The sequence below is a fragment of the Balaenoptera acutorostrata genome, chromosome 7 (assembly GCF_949987535.1).
Source record: "Balaenoptera acutorostrata chromosome 7, mBalAcu1.1, whole genome shotgun sequence".
Taxonomy (NCBI): Eukaryota; Metazoa; Chordata; class Mammalia; order Artiodactyla; family Balaenopteridae; genus Balaenoptera; species Balaenoptera acutorostrata.
In genome coordinates this window covers 97,398,568-97,411,708 of record NC_080070.1, presented here as the reverse complement: position 1 = coordinate 97,411,708, position 13,141 = coordinate 97,398,568, and the positions used below count along the sequence as shown (strand labels likewise).

General features: G+C 38.4%; 1 protein-coding gene across 1 annotated transcript in view; it reads left to right on the top strand.

Moving 5' to 3' along the window:
- FBXL13 (F-box and leucine rich repeat protein 13) overlaps positions 1-13,141 on the top strand; it is a 187,870-nt gene that overhangs the window by 134,804 nt on the left and 39,925 nt on the right. The window contains exons 15-17 of the mRNA XM_007187164.3: positions 83-245; positions 5,552-5,671; positions 6,554-6,680. Of these exons, the coding sequence (XP_007187226.3) occupies positions 83-245; positions 5,552-5,671; positions 6,554-6,680 (410 nt within the window). The remainder of the gene's footprint in view (positions 1-82; positions 246-5,551; positions 5,672-6,553; positions 6,681-13,141) is intronic.

Here is a 13,141-nt window from a genome sequence, read left to right as displayed (position 1 = left end):
GTTAAAAAGTGGTTTAGCATTAATTTTTACTTTTAATCTTGTGGCAATTCAAATACAATACTTCTCTTTTTTTTAAAAACAGGAAATAAAAGGATTACCGATGCGTGCTTCAAATTTATAGACAAGAATTCTCCAAATATCAGTCATATTTACATGGTGGACTGCAAGGGAATAACAGATGGTAGCCTCAAGTCACTCTCACCTTTGAAGCAACTTACTGTGTTGAATCTGGCAAATTGTGTAAGGTAATGAGTCATTCAGTCAAGAAACACTGATTATCTAGAATGTTCCAGACTTCCTCAAGATGCTCATTGGTTAGGAGAGTAAACATGAAAGTCAGGAGTGCAAGTGGAGGTAAATGCAGAGTTCTGTGGTAAAACAAAGGAGGGGCACCCAATCCAGACTAGTTATGTGGGGGCATGGGGAGACTGTCAGGGAACGCTCAGGATATGTGGAATCACAGGCCCTTGTAAGATTAAATGAATTTGCTGGAACACTTATGGGCTACCTTTCCTAGTGAAGGTTCTCACAGCTAGTTCAGTTAATGGGTCTTTTTCCCAAATGGACTTTCCAACTTGCTTATGAAGAACCAATCTTACTGAAGTGTTTCCTCTTGGGTACTAGTTAGATTTCTCCTCTGTGTGGGTTTGCTCACAGATGGACAGATGGCAAGTTCTTACTGAAACCCTTTCTTTAGCTGGGTTACAAATGGGCTTCTATCCTGGTATTCTCAGGTGGGCAAGGATCAAATTCTTGCTAAAATTTCTTCCCCAGTGGATATCTCAGCCTCTTGCCTGTATAAATTTCTTATAATATTAAAGAGCCAGATGATAACAAAATAGCGTTTGATCTACAATGAAATTGGTTAATATTTGGGAAAACATACAACAAGTCAGAGTAATAAGCTAAGCTACACAAAATCTTAACCCATGTTCCCTATATTAAAATGGGGAGGCACCATGGGTTGGGGAAGGGAGGTAAAGACAGGATTTGAAATGGGTAAAACCTGGATTACGAAATGAAGCCTCCAGTCAACAGCCAGCAAGGAACTGAGGCCTCCTGTCAACAGCCATGTGAGTGAACTTGGAAGCAGACCCTCCACCCTCAGTCAATCCTTCGGATGATTAAAGTTCCAGCTGGCATCTTGGTTGCAAGCTCATGAGCAAGCTGGCACCATAATGCAAGCAGGATGTGTGTGTGTGTGTGTGTGTGTGTAACAGCTAATCCTATCTGTATTAACATGTGAAATAAAATTGAATTGCATTCATATATTTCACTCAGGCTTCTGCAGGTTACATAATTTTAAAAAGAAATGGAGGTTTTTCTGCGTCCAGCAGTATAGTTGACAAACCACTTCAAAGGACTCCTTGCTACAAACAATTTAGATCCTGGATGAAACATACTTTCAATACATTGCTGAGCCCACAAAGAGTACTAGAAATATCCAATATCATGATTCTTCACCACCTTCTCAATGAGTAGACTCTCTAAGACGAGCAGTGAATACCAAGCAAACATAAATGATAGAGCTGCTATGAGCATAAATGTTCATTTCAACATTGGCATTGAGACAATCAGTTTTAGCAAGACTCAAGATAGGGAAGCAGGATGAGACTTCTGCAGTGTCTGGACCTCTTCAAGGCAGACAGAGTGGTAACAGGTAGATAGTACCTAGGCCCCTGGAAGAAGTTAGCTCAAAGCTTTTCTGAAGGAAAGCACCTTCTCTTTAGGCGTCCAAAATTCCCATAGGTTAAAGTCAAATAAATAGGTGCTCACAATTAAAGACCATCAAATGTACAAAGATATAAGTCACCATGAAGCAAAATAAATTTGAACTTCCATAATTCATATATTAGAATTATCATAGAATATTAAGTAACTATGTATGAAATATTTGAAGAAATAAATAATGGAACCAGAAATATGAGCAGACAACAAAATGTGATAAAAATAACCAGATTTACTTGAAAAACTAACTTTTAGAAATAAAAAATATAGTTATTGAAATAAAGAAAATGAATTGCTAATCAGCAGGTTAGAACTCACTGAAGAGAGAAGTACAAAGCTGGAAGATAACTGAAGAAATGACAGCAGAGTGAAAAAAGAAAAAGAAAAATGTGATGGAGTATAACAAAAGACAGAGAAGGTTTAATATCAGCGTTTTAGATTAGATTTTTAAAATTCATCTATAAGAGATACACCTAAAACAGGAAGTTTGAGAGTCAAAGTATACATTTTTCTCAACCACATATCAACCCTTCAAAAAATGGACTATGTATGAAGTTTTAAAGCAAGTTCCCACAACTTTCATAGTATTGGTAACGAACAAACTATATTCTCTAACTACAATGCAGTTAAATTAGGAATCAGTAATAAAAAGATAAATTTCAAAAATATATATGATTTAAAAGTGAAAATTCCAGGGCAGCAGAATCACCTGAAGAGCTGAATAAAACTACATATGCCCGGGGCTTCCCTGGTGGCGCAGTGGTTGGGAGTCCGCCTGCCAATGCAGGGGACACGGGTTCGAGCCCTGGTCTGGGAGGATCCCACATGCCGCGGAGCAACTAGGCCCGTGAGCCACAATTACTGAGCCTGCGCATCTGGAGCCTGTGCTCCGCAACAAGAGAGGCCCGCGCACCGCGATGAAGAGTGGCCCCCGCTTGCCACAACTAGAGAAAGCCCTCGCACAGAAACGAAGACCCAACACAGCCATAAATAAATAAATAAATAAATCAGACCTGGCTTTAAAAAAAAAAAAAAAAAAACTACATATGCCCAAGGCCTACCCCATAGCTACTGAATCTGAATATCTAGGGATGGAACACTAGCTTGTATATTTTTAAAAAAACAACATGGGTGCTTCTGATGCGCAGCCAGGTTTAGGATTAAATGCATTAACCCATTAACTTGGACCATTACCTGAAAAGTCCTTTTCTATTGACTTTTATGCCTCCAGGATTATCATATAAATGTATATATACATCTATATATATACATCCATATGTCAGTATATGTGTGTGTGTGTGTTAGTATATAAATGTCTGTTTTCAGGCTATCTTTTCTGTTCCATTCATTTATCTGTTTTCTGTCTAATCTTGCACAGTACTTTATCTGTAAAATGGGGAAAATGAAGAGTATACACTCAGGATTGTTGTGAGGATCAAATAAGTTAATTCATGTAATATACTTAGAATAGTGTCTGGCACATAATAAGCACTCAAGAAATGTTATCCTTTATTATTTTTTTTTTTTTTTTTTTTTTTTTTTTTTTTTTTAAGGATTTTCTTTTATTTATTTATTTATTTGTTTTTTTATTATTTTTGTCTGTATTGGGTCTTCGGTTCGTGCGAGGGCTTTCTCCAGTTGCGGCAAGCGGGGGCCACTCTTCATCGCGGTGCGGGGACCGCTCTTCATCGCGGTGCGCGGGCCTTTCTCTATCGCGGCCCCTCCCGTTGCGGGGCACAGGCTCCAGACGCGCAGGCTCAGCAATTGTGGCTCACGGGCCCAGTTGCTCCGTGGCATGTGGGATCTTCCCAGACCAGGGCTCGAACCCGTGTCCCCTGCATTAGCAGGCAGATTCTCAACCACTGCGCCACCAGGGAAGCCCTATCCTTTATTATTATTACTGCTTTATAATATGTTTTAATATCTAAAAGAATGAGACTCTCTTTATTAGTAGTCTTCTTTTAAGTTATTAGATATTTTTGCCAGTTTATTCTTCCAAGTGAACTTTAGAATAATTTTGTCATATTTCAGAAAAAATCCTATTGAGATATTAATTGAAATTATGTTAAATATATAAATTTTGGAAAGATATATAGTTTTATAATAATCTGATTTTCTCTTTACCCAAGAATTATTTATTAAAAATGATTCAGATATCCATGTAGTTTATATCTAATTATCATTGTTACTAATTTTTCATTTTATGACATCATGGTACAAAAATACGGCCTGTACAATTTCTGTCTTTTGGGATCTTTATTTAGGGGTAATGCTGGTGAAAAAGATGATGGTTATGCTGTTTATCATGTTGAATATATATGAATAGTCCATGGAACTTAAATTACATTAATTATATTACTTAAACTTTATGCCCCTTTTTTGTTTGTCAAAAGCTAAGTCTAATACAAAATTATGTTCTTTTTGAATTTTTATTTTTCTTTCATTTTGTATTTATGCTATATTATATGTTGCATAAAAGTTCATGACTAAAATTACCAAAAAAAAGTCAGACTGGCCTTGGATTTCTCCTCTGTAACAGAAAATATATTTATAATTGGTATTTTAATTAATATTGTTTATATTGTTATATTATATATATACATTTATATGTTTGGTATTTCTGTTGCAGAGGAGAAATCCAAGGCCAGCCTGATTTTTTAGGTTTTTTTTGGGGGGCGGGGTTGTTTTTTGTTTTTTTTTGGCTGCACTGCACAGCATGTGGGATCTTAGTTCCCCAACCAGGGATCGAACCTGTGCCCCCTGCACTGGAAGCATGGAGTCTTAACCAACCTGATTTTTAAAAAAAATTATTTTATTGAAGTATAGTTGATTTACAATGTTGTGTTAATTTCTATGGATAGTCTGATTTTTTTTGATCACACATACACACATATATATATATTTTAAAATGGTTACATCATTACACCATTTCACTGTACGCAGTTTCACGGCAGGAAAGAATATGATCCCCAAATTCTGTACCCAACCATATTATCTTCATTGGGGTGATACCTAATCAATGTAAAATTACCCTGTTAGTCTTGTTTAATATTTTTACTAGTATAGTATTCTAACTCAATGTAAAATTATCACCCCGTGTTAATTTTATTTACCTTTACCTAATACCACCGCACAATTTTCTTCGTTTTTGTTGTCATTTTATTATAAATGTGTTTCTTGTTGACTATTTATAATTTAGAGAATCATTTATAAGTCTGGACTTACATGGGAGGGGTGGGAGGGATGGCACTGACACATAGGTGTCTATGATTAAGGACAGTGTGGGAAGACTGAGCTCAAGATCTTCTTACAGCGTCAGATTTTCTCTGCTTCAGAAAGAAAGGATCTTTAGGTAACTTATTAGGTTTCCAGTCCAGCTAAATTGACTTGTACTTAGTGGAAATTCCTCCAAGATTTTGACAGTAGTTTGACTGTTAGGCGTGGTTCTCCCTATCCTAAGTTTTGGTCTTTTTCTTTTGCAGGAGATTGCATCAGGCACTGTTTAACATGATCACATTTTAACCCCAGGGAAGAAACCTTATAGGCTATCTGTTTTATTAATAATTAGGCCACCTAATTAAATGAACAAATGAATAGGAATAGCATTTTTAGTAACATTTCTCCCATTACTATCATTTACATATTTTCTATTAAAATAAAAGCTATATAATCAAATTTGGTTTAAAAATGTTGGCAAAATACCAGATATAGATATCACCTTGCTATTTTAGAATGTATTGGGTGTAGTAACTATTATTTTAGTAGTATTCTACATATTTATACATAAAATCACATGTAGAGCTTTTCTTACTCTTTCCTACAGAATTGGTGACATGGGACTAAAGCAGTTTCTTGATGGTCCTGCAAGCACAAAGATAAGAGAGCTAAATTTAAGTAACTGTATCCACTTGGGTGATGCCTCTATTGCAAAACTATCAGAGCGGTATGATAAAACAATAGTATTTTACATCATGTTATTAGTAATTGTATATTTGTTAATAGGACAAATCAGAGATAGACTTTTGAAGCCATTTGGAAAACATAAGGGATGCCCAGAAGCTGGTCCAATATTCAGCAAAACGAAATAAGACATTGGAGTCATGGAATGAATTAATCTTTTGACTATATCTAAGACGTTTCTTATTAAATTTCAACTTGGAGAAAGTCTGAGATGGAATCACTCATGAAGTTATGAATAGCTATACCTGGGTGACTTCTCTGTACTTTTCAAGGATAACATGTGTATGTAAACCTTTACAGCGTTTCCCAAGGGATATTCAAGCTGGTGGGTTTATTCTTGACCCTGTTTACTTGTGTACACTAAGGGGTTAAGTACAATTCTTGTAGCAAACTTGTAAGGATAAGTGAGAAATTTAACTTTGCACTTTTAGTGGTCATTCATCGTGGTATTTACGTGATAGTTTTTATATGCATGTAATATATTTTTTTCTTATTAGAAATTGCAATATGAAATGAAATCACAGAATGTTTTATACAGTAATCCACCTCTCTTTCATTCAACTTTGTAATGTCAATTATTTCCACTTTTTTTTTTTCTTGGCCGTGCTGCCCACGGCATGTGGGATCTTAATTCCCGACCAGGGATCGAACCCACGACCCCTGCAGTGGAAGCGTGGAGTCCTAACCACTGGACAGCCAAGGAAGTCCCAATTATTTACACTTTTAAGCTTACTTTTAAGACAAGAAAAGGAAAATCCTTGTTTCAATAGCATTTGCTTTCCCCAAGTAATTTTTAATATGAAGAAATTTCTACTGACAGTGTGATTAAAAGCTAAAATGAATTCTTCATGCTACTTTCTTTCAGCTGCTCTAATTTACACTACTTGAGTTTACGAAATTGTGAACATCTGACTGACCTAGGAGTTGAATTTATTGTAAACATCTTTTCTTTGGTATCAGTAGATCTCTCTGGAACAGACATCTCTAATGAGGTAAACAAAAAAAAGTGTTCAAACAATTCAATGACTTCTATTGCTTTCTGTAATATAATCATTTTCCATTTTGTAAACAATGGAGAGAACAACAATTATTTTTATTTCTTAGAATATTGGATTATAAAGGGCAAGTTTGGGAATACTGTTCCTGGAATAGCGATAGGTGAGGTCATTTGTAAATCAATGGTCTTGTTTCTCTGCTTTAGAAAATGGCAAAACACAATATTTTGAGGAAAGTCCTGACAGATCAGAGTTTTATGTGATAGATCTGAAATGTGTTTCAATTATAGACATTTGGTTATTGTGGAGATATATTTTGGATGGCTTAGGTATATTTTTCCTGTGGATTGTATATTCTATAAGACTACCTGAGTGCCTTGAGATCCAAGTCCTTAGTTCAAAACTGAAGTCTAGAAATGGCCTCTACAAATCTATAAGAGGATACATTTTAAGAAACTCATTTCTTGCAAGCTGCTGTTGCTACTCATCAGAGTTGAAACACAGGTCACACCTATCCTATCATTCCAGCACTGCCCCATTTACTAATCAAAGTGAAGATAAACCCAGAGATCTGTCATGTTTCTGAAAGACTTTAATGGACTGTAGTTAGATAAGGAATGTACTGGCTTCTCTTGAAAATCAGAGCATTGGGAGGGATAGAAGAAGACAACAGAGGTGAGGATCTCTCCCCCATCTGCTTGCTAAATCCCTATTCATCCCTCAAGCTCATCAAATATCACCTGTCTCTGAGGTCTTCTCTGAGAAGTCCTACCTTACAGGCAAGTACAGGAACTTCTCTATGTACATCTCCAGCCACAGTGCATTCTTTAACATGACCTGTTTCTGTTTCTCACTGCATTACTGACACCTGTGTTATATGGCCATCCTTCCCTACATATTCATCCTTCCCTACATATTCCCTCTTTTAAATAACTATGTCTGTTCATTGGTTCAGGTTCTTTCCTTTCTTTATCTAAGAGTGAATTTAGATTCAGCCTCCATTCTGCTAGGTGGTCTCCTCTCCCCTTCCTTGGAGTGTTGTCTAAATGTAGTATGAGAGTGGGAGCTCAGGGCAGTTACATGTAGTCAACTCATGGTGGAATCAAGCCTGGTCTTCTCAATGCTGTCTTTTGTCCAAGGTGGAATCCAGTGAGATGTCTGAGGGCCCATTTGGTTTCCTTCCAGGTAAATTCCTGATGTGTCTTCCCTTTCCTGGCTCTAAGCCCCCCTTCAAGTCTTCAGGCTCCTTTGTCATAGGGGCCCTTGCTCTGGGCCCCTCTGGGCCATCCTGGGGCATGGGGACTCTGTGAGGCCTTCTTAGGTCCACAATCCCAGACATCCCCTGCAGACATTTTCCTGCTGTTACATCTGGGTGTATTTGCCCTCAGACCCATGCCTCACCCTTCGCACTCTCCTACAGAATGGCTGATTCACGTCAGTTAGATTCCAGTTGGGTTTGGTGCTTGTGAGGCATTTGTGCACAATGGGAGGGTCAGAAGAAGGGAGAGGCCGGGGTTTTCCTCCACCTTTCCTTTCATTATTATCATCAGCTGCATGTCTTTTGTGATCTACTCCCTTTAGTCAGAACTGCTGTGGTTCTAGCTTCCCTCGTGACCTTGGACTCTGGGCTCTAATAAACACCATTGCTTCCCATTGTCCTTCCAGCATAGGGGTGGTAGTGGTTTCCTGCTGCTATATCTCTAGATTTTGTCATTATTCCATTAGGCTCCTCAGTTCTCTAACACCTATTTAGTCAATTCTCTTTCACAATTAAATTTCCTCAGTTTGAAATTAGAGTTGTTTTTATTTTCCTCATTAGATCTTAGCTGGTACAATGATGAGCGTAGGAAAACTCTGCTGCCTTGTTGCTTTGCACAGCCTTACTAGGGAAAAGTAGAATGAGTTCTCATGTACTCTTAGACCCCCAAACCTATCCGGAGATAGAGTCCAGGGAGGTCTGGAACAGGGCCCTGTATCCCAGCACCTCATTCTTTTGCTTCCCTCCTGCTCTCCCTTCCCCTCTTCTTCCTCCACCCTCCCCTCCTTCCCCCCCTTCTCTCTCCCTTCCTCTCTTCTCTCCTTTCTCTTCTCCTTCCCCCTCTGCTCCTCTCCCCTCTTCTTTTCTTTGCTCCCCATCTCTTCTCTTGGCACAGATTCTTTGTCTAATCTGAGGGTGGAAGAAATGTTCCAGCTGATTACATGGTTTTTAAAAATGTCATGTTCCAAGTCTTTCAGGGTTTAGAATTTAAAGCTTACAAGTCTAGGATATTTTTGTCCTGTGTTGTTCTGTAAAAACCCTTCCCTGACACATATAAGTAGAAGGCCCAGCTGTTGTCTGAAGGGTCACAGGGTAACAAGAAGGATCAAAGCACATTATAAAGTACATCAAAATATAATTCCACCACAGCACTCATCACAAGCCTGAACTATCTGGTGAACATTTGTTGAATTAACGAAGGTAGGCTTAGATGCTCTATCCTAGTTTTTAGCATTTGCGAAAAGCTCAGTTTTTATTTTCGAAGACCACATATTAAAATTTTTAACTGAGGAAAAGTTAAAAACTTAGGAATATAGCCTCAAGTCCCATTCACTGTTTTAATTTTTTTGTAAAGAATAAACACAATCTGAAAGAGCACCTATGGAGAAGAAAGCTAGTTGTTTTCTGCTAAAAGACTGAAAAGTCTTCTGAAGGCTGTTGCTGTCCTCCTCCAAGTCAGTTAAATTGGGATCTAAAAGTCAATGATTGACAACATAGTGCTACAACAGCTGTGGAAGCTAACCTCAAACAGTCAAATTAAAATGAGTCAGCCCAGATGTCAACTCGGGGCAGCTAAACACCAGCCTGGATTGTAGGTCTGATGAAGTGCAAACATGACTATAGACTTAACATTCAAGATTTAAACTCTGGAATGTTACAGATATTCACCAGAGATCAAATGTGACCACTTATGCCTTTGGGAAAAAAACAATTTTGTTTTCTAATAATTATGTTCACTCACAATTCTTTTCAATAGTGAGGTTTTAGTTAGAATCACACTACTTACTTAGTTAACAAATATTTACTCTAATTACATTGTGCTTGGTGCTGGGGATACTGGAATAAACAAAACAGACAGGGCCCCTCTTCCTAGCCCTTACATTCTAGTGGAAGACAGGCGTGAGACAAGTGGTTACAAAACATGATGGGTGTGGGAAACAAACAGATGGGAAACTTTAACCTGGCTCAGAGAGTCAGAGAAGATCTTCTTTTACAAGAGAAGGAGAAAGAGTATGTGGTGAGCCAAAGAAATAGCTCACACAAAGGTAAAGAGGTTGAGAGTATGGTCGCATCAAGGAAATCTGCACATTTGGGTATAGCTGGATTAGGAGGAGAGTGGTGAGAGATGGTGTTTGAGACGTAGGCGGGGGCCAGGTCATGAGGGGTCCAGAAGCCACAGTGAGTAATTTGTTCTCTGCCTTGTTGGCAATGGAAGGACATTCAGTATTGTCAATTAGACAGTAACACAGTCAGACTGACATTTTGAAAAGGTCACTCTATCTGCTGGATAGACATGGAGATGATAGATGCACTAGCGACCAATTATAAAGCAGTAATTCACGTGAAAAATTATGAGGCTCTATATTAGGGCTATAACCAGGGAGATGGTAGTAGGGCTGGCACAGCAGATTGAGGGACATTTAGAAGAAAGAATCAACGGGAGCTAGGGACAGAAGGAGTATGGGGGTAAGGAAGAGAGAGAGGGAATCAAGGATGATGCCAGATTTTTGGCTTGAGCGTCTCTATAAATGGTGGTGTCCTTTACTGAGCTGTGTCCCTTCCATAGGGAGAGGAACAGGTTGGCTACAGGTTGGGAAAATAGGCATGTTCAGTTTGAGTCACCTGCAAGACAGCTTTATAGAGATGTACAAGAGCTCTGGAAATAAGCAGGGAAATCAGTGAAATTTACTCCTTGGAGGTAGAAAAGCTCTCTAGGGTTGCAGTGGGTGATGGGGCATTGTGTTCAGAAAATCATGGATACTTATGAGGAAGTTAAGCAGCAAAGGCAAAACTACAGATATTTAGAAATCCAAATAGGTGTTTAATTGAGAGAGCTAATTTAAATGGGGGAAGCCAAGAAGAGAACACAGTTATTTCAAACTTTATACATTTTTTATAATTATTTTATTGTCTTCAGCCATTCCTTTTGTGGAGAATAGTGACTAATGTATTACGTCATCCATGAATAAAAGTTGTTTAGGAAGTTATCTAATAAGCATATTTTATAGAAAGAGGAAAAACATCAATTTTTCTCTTCTAATATAAACAGCATAGGGTTTGTAAGTGAAGGAAATAGCTCATTACTGTGATGGTATTTTAAGCTATCTTTAAAATTCTTTAATTTTCTATAACTTTTTCTTAATGTCTAATTCAGTGGGATGTTATTTGTTCTCTACTCACCCCAGAGGATTGTTTGAATATAAGGTTATATCTCCGTGTATACAGGAAAATGTTTTCCACTCTAGTTAGGAGAACTATCATTTGCTGAAGACCACAGGATCCACAGTTCGGGCAGTTCAATCTGTTGCTTAAATTGTTTTAGTCACCACCATACTTGTTTAAAAGAAAAATGAGTCAGAGCAATGTTCCAGACAGTCTGCTTAGACAGAGGTTTAAGAAGACTCTTTCATTTGCCTGATTTTCAAAAGTTTTCACCATGAGTGCCAATTGTGTAGGCCATCTCCTGGAGTCCCCTCACTAGAAGGTGAGATCCATGAGGCTGAGACTTTGTTTTGTTCACTGCTGTTTTCCCAGAACCCTGGGGGTAGTAGACACTCGAAAAATACACATTGAATGAAGGAACAAATGCTGAGGTCTAGGGCACCAAATGTGAGTAAGATCTGTTCCCTGCAGCCCAATTTGGAAGGGTGTGACTAATTTAATTATGGTGTGGCAGGTGTAGTGGTAGAGGAAGCAGAGGAAAGGATCTATTAACTCAGTCTGTCTAACACAGAAGCATGCAAATGCATGCTTGTTCAAGGAACTTTACGTAGCTTAGTACTGCTAGAATATACTGTGAAAAGGAGATGTCACTGAGGGAATATCATGTTATCCCCAAGGAGCCTGGGCTTGAATCAATGGATGATGAAGTAGCACCTAGAAGGGGAGCCACAGTCAGAGTCAGCCACCCATTTTAGATTATTTGGGTTATTCTCTGGGTGACAGACTGGAGGGGAGACCAGTGGGAGTTACTTCAGTAGTTAAAGAAAGAGATGAGAAGTTCTTGAACTAGGTCAGAGGACAGAAGTAGTATGGAAAGAACATATTCAAGACTATTTAGGAGGTAAAATTGAAAGAACTTGATGACTGATTAGATGTGGAAGATAAGAGCCTGGGGGTGAGGGGGAGGATAAGAATGATTCCAAAATCTGGCTTTGGGTGGATGGAAGTCCTACCTAAAAGAAAGTTAGGTAATGTAGGAAAAGTAACAGGTTTTGAGGGAAAGGTGATTTCAGTTTTATCAGACTGAGTTAGAGTGTGTGGGATATTCAGGCCAAAGGCTTGGGAGAGAGATCCTGAAGGGAGACTCAGATTTAAGAGTCATCAGCATGGAGGTGTGAATGTGGCCAAGATCCTGAGAGACAGTGTAGGGAGTATGGAGAGATGTGCACCCAGGAAGACCACAATAGAACACCAATATTTAAAGAATGGGAAGAAGATGAATCCATGAAGGATGCTAAAGATAGAAGATGAAAAACGTTGTAAGAGAATCAGGTGACTGTAGTCATGTGTGGAATGTTGAGGGAACAACCAACAATGTCTAATAAAACAAATAAAATCGGAGAAAGACCAAAATTTGAAAGAACATTTACCATTAATTAAACAGATGCCTGCCAACCCCTCTGATGTCATTTCATGTCCCTGCTCCTCTCATTCTCTTTCCTCAAGCCCCACTGCCACTTTCAAGCTCCTCAAACAAGCCAAATTCTTTCCTACCTCAGGATCTTTATATATATTGTACTTTCTGCTTGGGATGCTCCTCCTTCCATTCTTGTGCTTGAGTAGGTAGATGCTAAGCAAGTAATCACTGATGTTCCTGACAATAGCTGTAGCATCTTGACATAAGCTAATAATGCCTTTTAAGATATTCTGGATGTAATTTTATAAATACTAAACATTAGGCATGCTATCTGTAATTATCAGAAAATCACACTCTCACAAGCCTCTTAGATAGCCTCATCCACCAGAGGGCAGCCATCAGAAGCAAGAAGAACTACAATCCTGCAGCCTGTGGAACAAAAATCACATTCACAGAAAGATAGACAAGATGAAAAGGCAGAGGGCTATGTACCACATGAAGGAACAAGATAAAACCCCAGAAAAACAACTAAATGAAGTGGAGATAGGCAACCTTCCAGAAAAAGAATTCAGAATAATGATAGTGAAGATGATCCAAGACCTCAGAAAAAGAATGGAGGCA